The sequence below is a fragment of the Triticum dicoccoides genome, chromosome 5B (assembly GCF_002162155.2).
Source record: "Triticum dicoccoides isolate Atlit2015 ecotype Zavitan chromosome 5B, WEW_v2.0, whole genome shotgun sequence".
In the NCBI taxonomy this organism is placed as follows: domain Eukaryota; kingdom Viridiplantae; phylum Streptophyta; class Magnoliopsida; order Poales; family Poaceae; genus Triticum; species Triticum dicoccoides.
Window position 1 is genome coordinate 21,895,673 of NC_041389.1, and position 17,955 is coordinate 21,913,627.

The 17,955-nt window shown below is 41.6% G+C and overlaps 1 protein-coding gene and 2 pseudogenes across 1 annotated transcript; all 3 read right to left on the bottom strand.

The window, feature by feature from the left end:
* Positions 1–802, bottom strand: part of LOC119308930 — a 22,089-nt pseudogene extending 21,287 nt beyond the window's left edge.
* A 5,329-nt stretch (positions 803–6,131) lies between these two features.
* LOC119308932 lies at positions 6,132–13,583 on the bottom strand (annotated as a pseudogene).
* A 739-nt stretch (positions 13,584–14,322) lies between these two features.
* On the bottom strand, positions 14,323–15,205 carry LOC119308933 (inactive protein kinase SELMODRAFT_444075-like). The gene is made up of 3 exons (XM_037585081.1): positions 15,006–15,205; positions 14,616–14,669; positions 14,323–14,512 (listed from the first exon to the last, which is right to left on the bottom strand). The coding sequence occupies exons 1-3, from the start codon at positions 15,203–15,205 to the stop codon at positions 14,323–14,325; spliced, it is 444 nt and encodes a 147-aa protein (XP_037440978.1).
* Positions 15,206–17,955: the final 2,750 nt, after the last annotated feature.

Here is a 17,955-nt window from a genome sequence, read left to right on the forward strand (position 1 = left end):
CTGAATATATATATGGAGCCTGTTTACGCAGCACAATAGGGCGGGGACGGGGAACAGTTCCCCTACACTACACATACATACACACTTTTACAGATGCAGGACACCGAGCCATACGTCAATGTGGCTACGTTTGCCAGGGGGGAACCGGCTACGCCAGAGGACGGCGTCATCGCGGCAAGCCTTCAGCGTAGCGGTGAGTGAGGGGGATTCCTGCCGATAAATTCAAATATTGAAGTTTGGTAAAGCCAACAAAAGCTTCTGATATAGATATATTGCAGTATGATAAATCCAGATACACTAGCTGCTTGAGATCTGTGAATGATACTGGAAGCTTACGTATTCCAGTGCAAACTGATAGGTCGAGATGCATCAGACCTTTCATGTCACCAATTGACTCCGGCAATGCCGAGATATTACGGGAGCCACTAAGGTTGAGGTAATTTAATTCTGTGAGCTCGGTTATACAACTGGGAATCACATGACCTTGGATCCTTGGAGCATGAAGATATCTTAATTGCTTCAGTTGACCAATGGAATCAGGTAACCTACAAATAAGGCATTGACTTAAATCTAAGACATGGAGGCATGTAGCTAGTGAAAATGCATCCTCATGAAGTGCTAATTTGCGACAATCAAGAAAATGCAACGCCTTTATATTTGCAGGAAAAGTCATGGACAACTGCAACGGCTTCGTACAGTCCGTGAGCAATGCATAGCGGCATCTGTCTCCCCCAGCACCGCCCTTATCGTTGACTTGATCGGCCAACATCCTTCTGGCGAGATTGTGCACTAGGTCATGCATTGTGAACAATGCAACATCTTTGACCCGATGTCTATCACTCTGCAACAAAAATACCTAATGGTGTCAGAATTTTGAATTTACTTCATTTTATAGTAGTATATTTATCAATAGAAGTACTTTCGTAGCACTGTACAGAAGTGTAATCATATAGAATATTTAATAGAAAATTCTGTACGATTTGTTTCATGCCCATTTGGGATTAGTATTTCATATCGAACCTGTACAGGTTAAGAAGAAATTAGTTAGTACAGTGGACTAAAGAAACAAATATATGGGAGGATCAATCAAAAAAAGTTGGCCGCTCTTCCATGGGAGGAAGTACCATAATAGCGGGAAATACACTTTGGTTCCTGGTTGTATATGCATCCTATATGGGATTTTTTTAATATTTTAATAAAAAGTCAAAATAGCTAAGAAGTATTTTGACAAAACACTTGACTTACTTTTGCACTAGTATATAAATCTCAACGAAAAAAAACAAAAATTGACCTCACAGCAAAAAAGACAAAATTTATTTGCTATTATAGGTCACTATTCACACTATATTAGCCAAAAATTGTCTTTTTTGAAAAGAAGTCAACGGGATATTTTTTTTGTGGATTTTTTTTCTCACGAGTAAAATAAAAGGTCAAGTTTATTTTAAAAAGAAAATTCAGAAATTTTCAACTTTTTGTTGAATTACTAATTTTTTCTCATATAGGGTGCATATGTCCCCATAGACCAAAAGTTTCCCTCCCATAATAGCAAGCTAGTTTCATTTCCATGTTGGATACTGCTTGGCAATAGCGCAGGAGCACCATCAACGAAGTGACAAATTTGCCACACCCATGCAATGCCTCTTCACGTGAATTTTTTATTCCATCTCCAAAGATGTACAGTGACTCATTGACCTTGATGTACAAATATGGAGAACAATGACTAGTTTTACACTTTAACAAGTATGGTAACCTACACATGTGTAGCGAAACAGTACATAATTGATATTACCTGACCACATGCCAAATATCACTTCTATGAGAATTATTTATTTGGAAATGGAGGCATACCCCGGGCCTCTGCATCATGATGATGCATGCGGCCCTCTTATTAAAAATCCATAAAGTCTCGTCATGAAAGTCTTACAGCTCGCAAACGGAGCAACACAAAGTACAAAAACTGAAAAAATACAAGCGGACAAAGACAATCGATACGGTAATTATAAGAATAAGCTCCCTAAACTCCTATCCTGTTATGCGAACGCCATCCGAACCGGTTGAATATAAACCGAGCCACCATCTCCCATTGGTTGCACCCAATAACCAAAGGCTCCCTGGAGTCCATAGGAGTGAGTAAGGAGGACCACGTACGGATCCAAGTTGTAACTCTGAAGATAACCTGCAAAAAAGTTAAGTTGTGTTGTCTGTTAAAAATCATATCATTTCTGCAGTTCCATATAGCCCATAATAACGCGCATATTCCAATCCGAATACGAGCTGTCGTGATCTGTTCAACCCCAGCTAACCACGTCCCAAACAAAGACACAATATCTACTGGAGCATTGATATTAAAAGCTATATGAATCGTTCTCCAAAGTAACTTGGCAAGTGGGCATTCAAGAAATAAATGTTGTATTGTCTCATCCTGAGCACAAAAACAACACCGCGAGTTGCCTACCCATCGCCTCTTAAGTAGGTTGTCCTTTGTGAGTATTACTTACTTGTGGACAAACCACATAAAATTTTTAATCCGCAAAGGAACCTTCCATATATGTAATGACCTTGAGAGGGGGACAGAATTAATCAAATCCATATAAAAAGATTTCACAGTAAATATCCCATTTTTAGTTAAATTCCATTGTGTTGAGTCCGGCAAGTCGGAGAGTCGAACTTCAATCAATCTCCGAACCAAGTGCATCCAGGCTGTCCATCTCTCACCCACTAACGTACGTCTGAACTGGATGTTCAAGGGGATAGTTTGAAGGACGATACCTATGTAATCCTCCTTGCGTTGCACAATATTGTAGAGGGTAGGATATTGTAAGGGTAGAGGCATCTCTCCTAACCACGTATCCTCCCAAAATCTTGTTGACATCCCGTTGCCAACCAAGAATTTGACCCTACGAAAGAACATGTCCTTCGTTCTCATAAGTCCCTTCCAGAACGGCAAATCAGTGGGTCTGATGGTAGCCTGGGCTAGCATTTTCGAGTGCAAATACTTATTGCGCGGAATTTGAGACCACATGCCCTCCGGCTCTGTCTCTAACCTGTATAACCATTTGCTCATAAGGCATATATTCTTAATTTCTAAGTTCTCAATACCAAGGCCCCCTTGGTCTTTAGGTCGACACAGGATATCCCATCACGCGAGGCGGTATTTCCTCTTGGCCTCATCAGACTGCCAAAAGAAACGAGATCTAAAGAAATCAAGTCGCTTTCGGACCCCTTTCGGAATTTCGAAGAACGAAAGTAAAAACATTGACATTCAGTACTGAGTTAATCAGAACTAGCCGACCGCCAGATGACATCAGCTTGCCCTTCCAGTAGCTAAGTTTTTTTCAATTCGTTCTTCAATACATTTCCATTCTTTATTGGATAGCTTACGGTGATGAATCAGAATACCCAAATAACTGAATAGTAAAGCACTTAATTCGCATCCAAACAATTTTCTGTATGTATGTTCCTCGTCTTTGGCCTTTCCAAAGCAGAACACCTCGCTCTTATGAAAATTGATTTTTAAGCCAGACAATTGTTCAAATAGGGGATTTTTAAGCCTTAGTCATGTCATGTTTCATGAATAGAATAGTGTCATCAACATATTGTAGAATGGACACCCCTCCATCAACTAGATGAGAAACTAGACCCTCTACATGGCCATGCTGCTTAGCCCTGCCAATAATAACGGCCAACATATCTGCCACAATATTAAACAGAAGAGGTGACATGGAATCCCCTTGTCTCAACCCCTTATGCGTCTGGAAGTAGTGACCGATGTCATCGTTCACCTTAATTCCGACACTACCCTTCTGGACTATGAGAATTTCAAGGTGCTGATATTTGGCTCATATGGGATGTAAACTCATTAGAAACTACACGCAGTTGCATTTTTTGAAAGACTCACGGAGGTGTGTAGTATCAGAGTATATATGAACACGCACAGGTATTTTGTAAACTATGCATATCTTTTTAATCTGTACGAATCTGGTGCCAAAATAGAGCAACAATTTGTGCAAATTCATCTCATTTGTGCATTTCACAAATGATTATATTTTGTCACGATTTTTTGCTGAGCACAACCTCACATCTTTGTACAATATAATACTTATGATTCTGTTAAGTTGCATTCTTTTTACAACACGGGCACCATACTATTATATATATGCACATGATAATATGCTTTTGCTCCAATGTGAGCTCAAATACGTAAAATTGAAAAGAATAGTATAATTATGCCCATCTGTCTTATCAATGTTAGTTTCAAAATTTTTACAAAGGTCGGAACGATTAGGCTCATACAGATTGCGCATGCTGTGGTGCAACCTACTCAAATTGCTTTCATGCCGGACAGGAACATCCTTGAAGGGGTTGTGGTCCTTCATGAAATGTTCCATGAGATTCACACAAAAAAACTTGATGGAGTTATTTTCAAGGTGGATTTCGAGAAGGCGTACGATAAAGTCAAATGGCCGTTCCTTCAACAGCCTTACACATGAAGGGCTTTGATGAACCTTGGCGGCGCCAGGTAGAATTTTTCACGCAAAAAGGGAGTGTTGGAATTAAAGTGAATGACGATATAGGTCATTATTTCCAGACACACAAGGGCCTGAGACAAGGTGATCCCATGTCTGCTATCTTGTTCAACATTGTGGTTGATATGTTGGCGATCCTAGTAGGAAGGGCAAAGAAGGCCGGTCAGATGGGTGGCTTGGTACCTCATCTAGTTGATGGTGGTGTGTCCATCCTGCAGTACGATGATGATACAATCATCTTCATGGAGCACGACTTGGCAAAAGCGAGAAATATGAAGTTGGTGTTATGCTTATTTGAACAATTAACTGGATTGAAGATTAACTTTCATAAAAGCAAGTTGTTCTGCTTTGGTAGAGCCAAGGACGAACAAGAGGCTTATAGGCAATTTTTTGTATGTGAATTGGGGGCTTTACCTTTTATGTACCTAGGTATACCCATTCACCATCGTAAGCTAACAAACAGAGAGTGGAAGTGCATCGAGGATCGATTTGAGAAGAAACTGAGTTGCTGGAAAGGAAAACTCATGTCATATGGAGGCCGATTGATTCTTATTAATTTGGTGCTCATGAGTATGCCTATGTTTCTCTTATCCTTCTTTGAATTCCTAGTTGGGGTTAGGAAAAGGCTGGACTTCTATCGATCCCGATTCTTCTGGCAGAGTGACGAACTTAAGAGAAAATACCGACTCGCCAAATGGGATATCATCTGTCGACCAAAGGACCAGGGGGGCCTTGGTATCGAGAATCTTGAAGTCAAGAACAGATGTCTTCTCAATAATGGCTCTATAAATTGTCAGTTGAGACTGAGGCAACGTGGGCGCAGATTCTCCGTAGTAAGTATCTGCAGTCCAAGACTTTGTCCCAGGTGTCAGTCAGACCAACTGACTCGCCGTTTTGGAAGGGGCTTATGAGAGTCAAAGCCGCCTTCTTTAATAGAATAAAGTTTATTGTCGGTAATGGCAACACCACTCGCTTCTGGGAGGATACTTGGCTTGGTGAAACGCCGTTGGCGCTCTAGTATCCGTCCCTGTATCGTATTGTTCAGCGTCGTGATTCTCTTGTTGCAATGATTATGCAGTCCATTCCCCTTAATATTCAGTTTAGGAGGGTGCTTGTTGGCGACCGGTGGGAATCATGGCTTCATTTGGTGAGTAGACTGATGGAGGTTCGGCTAGCTCATCAGCCCGACCAGTTGTGTTGGAAGCTTACTAGGTCTGGAGAGTTTATAGTCAAGTCGATGTATATCGATGTCATTAACTCTAGTATTATTCCTAGTTCCAAACATGTTTGGAAAGTCAAAGTTCCTTTGAATATTAAAGTGTTTATGTGGTTTGTGTATAAACAAGTAATTTTAACGAAGGATAATTTGGTTAAGCGCAACTGGACAGGATCTACTAGGTGTAGTTTCTGTGATCGGGATGAGACTATCAAGCACCTCTTCTTTGATTGCCCGTTTGCAAGAGTTTTATGGCGCACCGTGCAAATTGCCTTTAATATTACTCCTCCGAATTCGGTCAGCACGTTATTTGGAACATGGCTTGTTGGGATAGAGTCCGAAACAGCTACACACATTCGTGTAGGAGTACGTGCGTTGTTATGGGCAATTTAGAACTGCCAAAATGATTTGGCTTTTAACAGAACAATAACTATTCATTTTTTGCAGGTTTTATTCCGGGCTACCGCGTTGATCCGTACGTGATCCTTACTCACTCCGACAGAGGCCAGGGAGCGTTTGGTTACTGGATCTGTCTGGTGGAAGATGGTAGCGCGGGACATCTTCAACCGGTTTGGATGGCGATCATGTAATAGGATAGGCGATTAGTTTACCTATCTTTTGTTTTGCCAGCCGGTTGTGGCTTTTGGGCCTTTAGTTTTTGGCGTTGTGGCTCTGTGTGAGCTTGCCATTTTTTATTTTTTGCAACACTTTAAGACCTTGTTGAACCTATTTTATCTATAAATGTGGCCATATGCATCGTTCTGATGCAGAGGCCGAAGAGTCCCCCCTTTTCGAAGAAAAAAAATGTAGTAACTCACTGAAGGTGACTTTGAATATTCGAGGAAGGACATTCCCAAAAGTTGTGTAATATATTTCTCGCAGAGCTACATAGAATCAAATATCCTAGATGGCTCAATGAGTCGAAGAGCTATCCATTGGTGAAATAGATCATACTTCACTATATTGTGACCTTTTGGAAATATTGCACAATAGGAAAAACACAACTTTAAGTATTCAGACATATGGCTATAGCTTAACCGCAAGGATGCAAGCACTTCATTATTTATGGACGATGGGTCCTCCGAAGTAGATATGTTCCATATATGATTGTCTCTCACCGACTCCCATTCATCAGACGTCTTGCCATTCAGAGCGTATCCAAATGATTGAGCTGCTAAGGCGACACCTCCGCACTTGGTGGCAATCTCCCTTCCTATATGCTTCAATTGTTTCTTGTCGACTCGGTCTTTAAAGGCAGTCTTCTGTTTTATTATTTTCCAGCAAATTTTGTCTGTTAAATCTCTAGCTTGTATGGCTCAATTGTATGACAAATTTCCCTTGCAATGGCTTCATCTCTCGTGGTTACAATAACTGTGACTGCTAGCAACACCAAGCCTTAGCATAGACTTCAAAGATTTTAGTGTATCTGGATTCTTCTCCCACACATCATCTAAGACAATAAGAACCCTCTTATCAACAAGCAGCACTCTGAAGTTTATTATGTACCATCTGCCTTTCAGCTACATGGCTCTCTGCTGATAACTGTAATATTATAGAGTTGCCAATTTTATTGAGGTCTGTCAAACACCATATTGCTGTGTACGTGACAAGGGGCTGCCGCACCATATCTTGCTATGCATATCTTGGTAGTTCGGTTAGGTAGTTAGCTAGAGTCTATCTTCCCTTTGTAGTCTTATCTCTATCTAGCTTCCTCTCCAAGATGTGATCTAAACTGTATGCGCTATCAGGGAGGTGCGCCCCTGCCTATAAACACGTACGGCGTCCCCTCGAGTTGAGGTACGACGCTTTCTGCCATCGCACATGGTAATCAGAGCCCTTCTCTTCCACAACGTCTAAACCCTAAAACTCCATCCAGTGCAAATCATGATGTCCTCCTCCGGTGCCTCCCAGGCATGCCTCAACGGCAAAGTAACGGAGAGGCTCTCCCGCACCAACTACGTCCTCTGGCGCGCGCAGATCATGCCACAGCTGAGGGGCGCGGGCGCCTTCGGCTACGTCGATGGCACTACACCGAAGCCCGCCAGGATCCTCTCCACCAAGGATAAAGATGGGAAGGAATCGACTGGGCTGAACCCTCTCTACCCCATCTGGGCGCGAGAGGACCAGAAGGTGCTCGGGTACCTGCTGACAACCTCACCAAGGAGGTGCTCATGCAGGTGACCGCAATCACCACGGCGCGCGAGATCTGGACGACACTGTCGGGGATGTTCTCCTCGCAGTCACTCAGTCGCGTCAACAACATTAGAACCTCTCTGGTGAACGCGCAAAAGGCCAACAAGACCGTCGCCACCTACTTCGCCAGGATGCGCGGCTTTGCCGACGAGCTGGCCGCCGCCGGGAAGCCTCTCTAGGACGATGAACTCATCTCCTACATCATCCACGTCCTTGACATGGACTACCAGCAGCTCGTCTCCGCCCTTGACGCCCGAACCTCCCCGGTATCCCTCGATGAGCTCTTTGCAATGCTTAGTAATTTTGATTAGAGGGTGGCACCGTACCAGGGATCGGGCTGCTTCAAGTCGTCGGCTAACACAGCAATGCGTGGGTGCGGTGCTACTCACGCCATCGTAGTCCACCTCGCTCCAAGGGCAAGCAAGGGAGCGGCGGCAGCAACGACGGGTCCAACTGCCGCGGACGGACTAACTCCACCAACACCAGGGGCCGCCGCGGCGGGTCCTCCAGATCGCGCCCAGACGCAGTGCGCTGCCAGATCTGCGGCAAGCCGGACCACACAGCGAGGGACTGCTGGTACCAGTTCGATGAGGATGAGGCTTCCTCTGAAGATGAAGAAAAGATAGTTGCTACTGCTGACAGCTCTTATGACGTCGATACCAACTGGTATCTTGACAACGGCGCGACAAACCATCTCACCGGTGAACTAGAGAAGGTAACACTCAAGGAGAAGTATCATGGCAAGGACCAGATCCACACCGCAAGTGGTGCAAGTATGAGGATACGTCACATTGGCCATTCAGTTTTTCGTACTCCACATAGACAATTTCATCTTAGGAAAATGCTGCATGTCCCTAGCACCGACAATAATCTTCTATATGTCCATCAAATCACCCTTGACAATCATGTTTATATTGAGTTTCACCCCTTCTTCTTTTTGATCAAGGATTAGGTCACGAGGAAAACTCTCTATCGAGGTAGATGTGTTTGAGGCCTGTATCCGTTGATTCCGGAGGTTCGAAGATACAATAAACAAGCTTGTGGTGCTATCAAGCTTTCAGCCACAAGATGGCACGACCGTTTAGGGCATGCTTCATTTTCCTTAGTTGATCGTTTACTCAAAAAGAATAAGCTCCTGTTTGTTGGTGAGCACAATGTTGAAACCATTTGTGATGCTTGTCAGAGAGCAAAAAGCCATCAACTCCCTTATCCTGTTTCCACCAGTGTTTCTACTCAACCATTGCAGTTAATTTTTTTTCTGATGTGTGGGGTCCTGCCCCAAGCTCCGTTGGTAGACAACATACTATGTTAGCTTTATTGATGACTATAGCAAGTTTTCCTGGCTCTACCTTCTTAAAAAAAGGTTAGAAGTGTTCCAAGTCTTTAAAAACTTTCAGGCTCTTGTTGAATGCCAGTTTGACAGAAAAATTCTTGCTGTCCAATCAGACTGGGGAGGAGAATACAAAAAATTAAACTCCTTCTTCCAAACACTAGGAATTTCCCATCATGTGTCATGCCCCCACGCTCACCAACAAAATGGGTCAGCAGAACGCAAGCATAAACACATTGTTGAGGTTGGCCTTGCCCTCTTGGACAGAGTTTCGATGCCCTTAAAATTTTGGGACGAAGCGTTCCTTAATGCCATTCACATCATCAACATGCTTACTAGTAGGGTTATCAACAATGAAACTCCCATAGAAAGGCTTCTCCACACAAAACCAGATTATAAATCTCTTCGTGTGTTTGGATGCGCATGCTGGCCAAATCTCTGCCCTTACAACAATCGCAAGCTTATGTTTCGCTCCAAACAGTGTGCGTTTCTTGGGTATAGAGCTCAGCACAAACCTGTCAAATGCCTTGACATCTCTACGGGTCGTGTCTACATCTCTAGAGATGTTGTTTTCGATGAGACAAAGTTCCCTTTTACTTATCTACAGCCTAACGCTGGCGCCTTACTTCGCAAAGAAATCCTTCTTCTTCCACCTCACCTTTCTGGTTATGATCAAGGGGGGCACGATAACTGCGATGATCATTTGTTGACTAATCCTCCTAACTATTTGCATGAGTTTTGTGATGCTCTGGGAGATCATAGCGGTGAAAACGGTGAAGAAAATGGTGAAAACAGCAAAGGAAACAGTGCAACACACTGCCCATATCGCATGTGTCACGGCGGGGGAGCAGATTCCGCCTCGGGATCCAGCGCGCCAGCTGCGGCGGGTGAATCCACCTCGGGATCCAGCATGTCAGCGGCGGCTGGCGGATCCACCTCAGATCCTGGCGCGACAGCAGCGACAACACCCAACCCTGCATCCGGCGCGCTAGCAGCGACCGGCTCCATGTTGGCCACGCGACCAGCTGTGGTTGGTGGTGGCGGCTCCACCAGTCCGCGTGAATCAGCGGCTACCATGCGCCCGGCTCCCACCGGCCCAATCGGCTCGCGCTTCGGCAGCCAGCCGGCTGTCTACAAGCGGTGCGACGCGGGGCGATCGGCTGGCGCGGACCCAGCTGTGGCAGGCATGGGATCAGGTGCAGATCCCTGCCAACCCGTGGGTACTGGTCGGGTGGGATCTTCTGTGCCGGATTCCTCTCTAACGCCTCAGCCGCGAGCCACAAAAGATCACCCAGCCTCGGAACCTGCCAAAACTGCTGGTGCAGGCGGATCCGCCTCGGATCTGGCACAGGAGGACTCATCCGCGGGATCTTCTATGGCACAGAACAACCCCGTTGCATCACAACGCCGTACATGACTGCAGTCAGGGGTAACTAAGCTAGTTGATTGCAAGCACATAACAAAATATGGTATGATTTTTTCTACAGGTGAACCAGGTGAGCCCAACACACTTGAGGAGGCCCTTGGTGATGAGAAGTGGAGAAATGCAATGCATGAGGAATATGTGGCACTACAGGAAAAAAACGTGGCATTTAGTTCCTCCAAGGCAAGGTAAAAATCTCATTGATTGCAAATGGGTTTTTAGGATCAAACGAAAGTCTGATGGAACAGTTGATCGTTACAAGGCAAGGCTAGTTGCTAAAGGCTTTAAACAAAGATATTGCATAGACTATGAGGACACCATTAGTCCAGTTGTAAAAGCTGCAACCATTCGCCTTGTCCTATCTATTGTTGTTTTCAGGGATGGAGTCTTCAACAGCTAGACGTACAGAACGCGTTTCTTCATGGTGTTCTGGAAGAGGAGGTTTACATGAAACAACCTCCTGGGTTTGAAAACAAACATGCACCCTCTCATGTATGCAGGCTTGATAAAGCATTGTATGGATTGAAACAGGCCCCTAGAGCATGGTATTCTCGTCTCAGCAAGAAGATGCAAATGATTGGCTTTGTTCCTTCAAAGTCTGACACTTCATTGTTTATTTACAGTAAGTCCAATACATCAATATTTGTTTTTATATATTTTGATGATATTTTTGTCACAAGTTCATGTGATGAGGCAATAACATGACTGTTGAAGGACTTAAGTGCTGAGTTTGCTCTAAAGGATCTTGGAGACTTGCACTATTTCCTAAGGATTTATCTAAAGAAGCACAAGGATGAACTTCATCTCTCCCAGGAAAAATATGCAAATGATTTGGTAAGAAAAGCTGGGTTGCAAGGTTGTAAACCTACCACTACTCCTTTGTCTAGTACAGAAAAATTGTCTCTCACAGAAGGAACACCCTTGAGCTCAGAAGACAGCACAAAATACAGAAGTCTAGTGGGCGCACTTCAATATTTAACTCTCACACGACTTGATATTTCTTTTGTTGTCAACAAGGTGTGTCAATTCCTTCATGAACCAACCACAGTTCATTTGACTGCTGCAAAACGTATAGTCAGATATGTGAAAGATACTATGAGCATTGGCCTTAATTTTAGCAAGTCATCTTCCACTTTTGTTAGTGCATTTTCTGACTAAGATTGGGCAGGATGTTTGGATGATAGATGTTCCACGGGTGGTTTTACAGTGTCTCTTGGATCTAATTGATCTCCTGGTGTGCCAGAAAACAAGCTACTGTTTCCAGGTCTAGCACAAAGGCAGAGTATAAGGCACTGGCTAATGCTACGACGGAGATTATATGGGTACAGTCCATTCTTAGGGAGCTTGGTGCGAGAACTACTCAAGCTCCATGTCTGTGGTGTGACAATTTGGGTGCAACTTATCTCTCAGCAAATCCAGTTTTTCATGCAAGAACAAAACATATTGAGATAGATTTTCACTTTGTCAGAGAAAGAGTTGCTAGTAAACTCCTAGACATTCGGTTCATACACTCCAAGGACCAGGTTGCAGATGGGTTTACAAAAGCCTTGCCCATATGAAGCTTTGAGAACTTCAAGTATAATCTCAACTTGATGAAGTTGTGATTAAGGGAGGGTGTCAAACACCATATTGCTGTGTACGTGACAAGGGGCTGCCTCACCATATCCTGCCATGCATATCTTGGTAGTTCGGTTAGGTAGTTAGCTAGAGTCTATCTTCCCTTTGTAATCTTATCTCTATCTAGCTTCCTCTCCAAGATGTAATCTAAACTGTATGCGTTATCAGGGAGGTGCGCCTGCCTATAAACACGTACGGCGTCCCCTCGAGTTGAGGTATGACGCTTTCCGCCATCGCACAAGGTCAAGATTTTGGGACACATAGACCCACACCTTACAGTAGTCTATGAACTGGGAATCGTTGAAAACTAACTGAGCCAAGGTTGTCTTGCCAATACCTCCAAAGCCATATATTGGAAGGACAGTAAACTCTGGTGTTATTCTCCCAGATAAAGTAGCCACTATTTTCTGTTTTTCTTCAGTTCTCCCGACAATCAGTGCTTCTTCCACATCTGATGCTGTTTCTCTTCTGTCAGTATCTTGCTGCATATTAGAGGCATTGTGTGGCGTGGAGCTGAAACATGTGTTTTGATATGCCATCTTGTACAGTTCTTTTGTCGATATCTTCAATGCATCAACCATCGTATTCTTGGGATCAATTGTGGGACAAGGGGGCACAGCTGTGAACTGAAAGAAAATATAGTATTTGTAAGTACATGGAATTGATCGAACATGTATCACTGTCATCATCTCTTGGAAACAAAATAAGTTTGAGATTATTTATACCAAAATCAAAGTTAATAGATGATTTTTTTAATTAAAGTCCTTCAAGAAAGTGCAAACCTGCAGCTGATAAAAGGTTGTTGTGAAAATGACACCTTGGAAAAAATGCAATATCCCCAAACATAAGAAGTTTGATCCTCCAAAATTTGAGAAAGCGACGGTAGGACAAAATTAAACCCTTCAAAGAATACAACATCCTACAGTACAAATCGGCAACACAACAACCCAGTTTTATTTTATTTTTAAAAAAGAACTTCACCACAACAACCAAAACACCTACCTACGAACACACTTGGCACATGGTAGCTAACTAACTGGATTTTTGTCTAAGCTTAATTACCTGGATTTTTGCCCCAGTTTCAGTAGCAGACTCATCTGCACTTTTTGTTGTACCAAGTCTATCCATTATATGCTGTGTATCTGGTCTTTTTGCTGGGTTAAAGTCGGTGCAGTCTATTACTATCTCAGCACATACTTGTACTTGTACCAGTTGTGTGTCTGCCTGTGATTGATCCAACCTACTTTTCCACTTCTCAAGTACCTGCGAAATTGCCATCACGTCTTATGAAAAGGACCAACGTATCTGATAAAGGAACACATGGAAGATCTGTGTATCTTCATGTAAAGCAGAGTGCCAAAATCCAAAGAAAGCATAAAAAAAAAAGAGTGAGGAGACCTAAAATAATTGCAAAACACTTATGCCACCCCCCGAAGCAACAGGCCATGACAAAGATTAATAGTCGCATAGCAAGCTACAACCAAACGCAGTGAGCTTAGCTAAAACGAACAACTCGAACTGGCAAAGGAAGAGCATTCATATTGGAAATGCTACGTATAGCGTCCCACTACGTAAATATATATCACTTAATTTGTACACCCTCCGTTCACAAATATGAGATGTTTTGGACATTTCAATATGGACTACATATGGACTGAAATGAGTGAAGAAACATACTAGAATGCGTCTATATACATCCGAATCAGAAAAAGTTAGAACATCTTATAATAGTGGACATCTAAGGACAATTTAGCATGCCGTACTATGGCAAAATCTTACAACTCAAATATTTGTCAGCCAGATTGTAATAGATTGTAACATGTAGATGCATTGTTGCAACTGGCGTCACTATTCCTACGTATCTAGAAATTTTAAGATTATCTTGATACCTGCAGAAAAGATGTTTGATTTTTTTCACCTAACCTACATGTTGCATTACTATGTGATCAAAGAATGATATTAAGCTATGCCTAAATAGAAGAATGGTGTCTCTCAGATAAGAAATAGAAGAATGGTATTACACAAAGTAATGTAACTCAGTAATCTTGAAATCAGCCTTCATGTTGGTACGGACACGTCTTACATTGTCAATATCAGCATATCCCTTCTCTCCTGTTAGTATCTCTGTGATTATCATGCCAAGACTATATATGTCTAACTTGAATGTGATGTTCCTGCGCGCATAGAATTCTGGTGCCACATATCCCCTGCATGAATATTTATATAATCTGACTGATTAATGGGAAAAGGGATCAATATTCATTAACTCATACATAACAAAAGCGATTTCAATTTTCATAGCAACCTTACATAGTTCCAATCAGTTTTGAAGCAATAGTCTGGCTTTGTTTTTCATCAAAGCACCTCGATAGACAAAAATCAGCAATTTTAGGCATCATATTATCATCTAGCAATATGTTTGCAGGTTTAAGATCCAGGTGAACGATGTGTTTTTGGTGAAGATAATATAAACCGTCACAAATTCCATTGATAATTTGATAGCGCTTTCTCCATTCAAGTCAACAAGATGCATCTACAAAACGGCAGCGAAGAAAGCTGGTTTAGTGTTTGAGATACTTATGAAGTCCTTAACGATTAAACGCCAAATATATTGATGCTTCAACCAAATAGTTCCATATGATCCTACCGGTGATTTGCTTATCATGACTCCCTTTAGGTAGATATTCAAAGCAGAGTAACCTTTGTCGTACTTCTGCCAAGACAAGTTTTCCTTCGCAGTCTAGCATTTCCCCTTGTGTGTCACAGCAATATCCCAGGAACCGCACTATATTTTTGTGCTTTGCCTTCATCAAACAACGAACCTCTTCGCTGAATTTCTTCTCATCAATATCAACCATTTCAATAAGCTTCTTCACAGCAAGTGTGCCATTGCCAAGCATTCCCTATAACAGCAACATGTGTTGGCAGCGCCAACTCTCAAATAAATTGTGATCAAGACATTTGCAACTGAGAGTTACCATATTCAAACCTTATAAACCCTTGCGAAGCCACCATACCCAGTTTCCTTGTCATCAGCGAAACCGCTAGTGATGTGCTCCAGAAGTGATAATGGTAGGGCCTATGGTTCTGCGGTTTTATCATATAGCATACGCTCCAGTTCACTTCTTGGGGTGACGGCTTGGCTATCCATTTGCAGTTACAAACAAGATACTGTTGAACCAAGAAAAAGTGCAACTGCATTATTTATGAAGCTATTAGACATGGCTCCAAGATTACTCAATGAAGATGAAAGACAAGTAAATATCATATGGCAATACACTTAAAAAAATACTATGAATACAACACCTTTAGGAAAACATTTCACAACACTACACTTTAGCATGATACATTTTACAAAACCACTCTCTCAGAAATTATATTGAAATTATTTGAATGAAAGATACCACTATAGATGCATTCTAAACAAGATCAGGTCTTGGGAATTAAAGCTAGCAATGATGCAGGGGCACACCTTTCTTTTTGTAACAGAGAGCCTCCTCGTCAATTTGCATTAAAGAAACCCGCAGTTTTAACTTACAACAATTCAAAAGAAACTAAGAAACTAAAGAGCAGCAGCCAAACATAAAAGTCTCAGGTAACCAAGCAAGGTCCTCGAGACAGCAGCATAACATAGTTTTTGCGCATGTCCTATTATTACAATCACCAGGCTCAAGGTGTCCGAACCCAAAAGCAGCAGAAGATGTAGGAGGATGGACAAGATCCAGACAAGCAGGGGGAAATTGCACAGTTGCTTCAAGCAGTAATCTTGAGGGTCGTCGGCGCCAAATCTATGCCTTAACTGTAAATCGCTGGAGGAGCACACTACTTGGCTATCCCGCGAGGATATTTTCCTAGAAAAAAGAAATAGTAATTACCTGGAGAAGAAGCCCGGCTTCAGTGCAGTCGTAGTGTAGTGATGGCGAGTTTTAGAAGTTGTGTACTGTGGAGGAGAAGGGGATTAGGAGACTTTTGTCTCAGGACATGGGTACTTGGGGAGGATTTAGATCGATCCCTGCACTATAATGATAACATGTCTGATTACTTAATTCTTACTCCCTCTGTCCTAAAATATAAGAACGTTTTTAACACTACATTGGTGTCAAAAACGTTTTCATATATGCTGGACAAAACATTTTGAATTGACCTCTGTCGAGACATGTGAGGTAGTCAAAGCATCCCCAGATGACCAGCAGTCAGAGCAGGGTACGTTTCTACTCAAAGCAAAGGCTGAGTCACATTGGCATATATTATCCCAAGAGTCTATTTGATTTGCGGGCCACGGTTTGGTGACGTTGGTAATAAAGAAAATTAGGTTTCTGATCGTCCGTCATTAAAATTATCCTCTAAGTTGGTAAAAATTACCCACCAATGTCACCCGTAAATGAGAAAACGATTCAATTTTTTGGACTAAAAATCGCTGCCTGATCCCCAGCTTCCACGATTTTTTACCCTTCTTTTCTCACGCATGTCCCACCCATGTATTCGTTCATGGGCCGGCCCTTGTGCGAGGCTTCACTCCCCTGTTTTATTCATTTTGCTTTTTTGTACTTTTTTCCCATTCTGTTTTTTTCTTCTTTATAAATTAATTCGGGATTTAAATATTCTAAAAGTTGCGAGTTTTCAAATTTTTTTTGAGAAATCATAAATATATGTGAATTAAAAAATGTTTAGAAAATCATAATTCTTTTGCAGATTCAAAAAATGTTGATGGTTTTGCAAAATTGTTCGCAAAATTATAAATAAATCACAATTTGAAGAAAATGGTCGGGAAATAAAATCATTTTATTTCTTCTTTATAAATTAATTCGGATTTAAATATTCTAAAAGTTGCGAGTTTTCAAAAAAAGTTTGAGAAATCATAAATATATGTGAATTAAAAAATGTTTAGAAAATCATAAATGTTTTGCAGATTCAAAAAATGTTGATGGTTTTGCAAAACTGTTCGCAAAATTATAAATAAATCACAATTTGAGAAAAATGGTCGAGAAATAAAATCATGTTCATAATTTTGAAAAAATGATCGTGTATTCAAAACATATTTGGGAATCTGAAAAAAAATGTCCATGACATTTTAGAAAATGTTCACAAAAATAAAAATAAATATTTGTTTTCTAAATTTGGTTCCCAATTTTAAAAAAAATTCATCGATTCAATTTTTTTTGATTCCAAAAATGTTAATGAATTCAAAACCGGTTCATACAATTAATATTTTTTGTAAACAAAACTAATGTTCATGATTTTTTTCAGAAACAAAAAATTTCAAAAAAGAAATGTTTGTCGATTCAAAAAACCTGTTCACTAATTCAAAAGTATTTTATGTCTAGGATTTGATTATTTTTTAAAAGTCTTTATATGTCTTGGCGTTGGGAGTAGTTCCTGGTCAATGAGATTTCTTTGCGCAACATAAGGATAAGTGTGGCACGCACTTGCAAAACTCATAGCCTTAGGATTTACCGCGTCGAATGCATTGTGATCACGTGGACATCGTGACCATCATCAGCTAGGGTAAAAAAAATGGCAACATGGTGAGCTACTGTGTTAAAATAAAGTACGCTCATATATCAGGATATTGAGTCATAATTTGGTTAGCCATAATTTTTCGTCTCCCGTTATAACGCACGGGCATATTTTCTAGTAACATCTATATCTA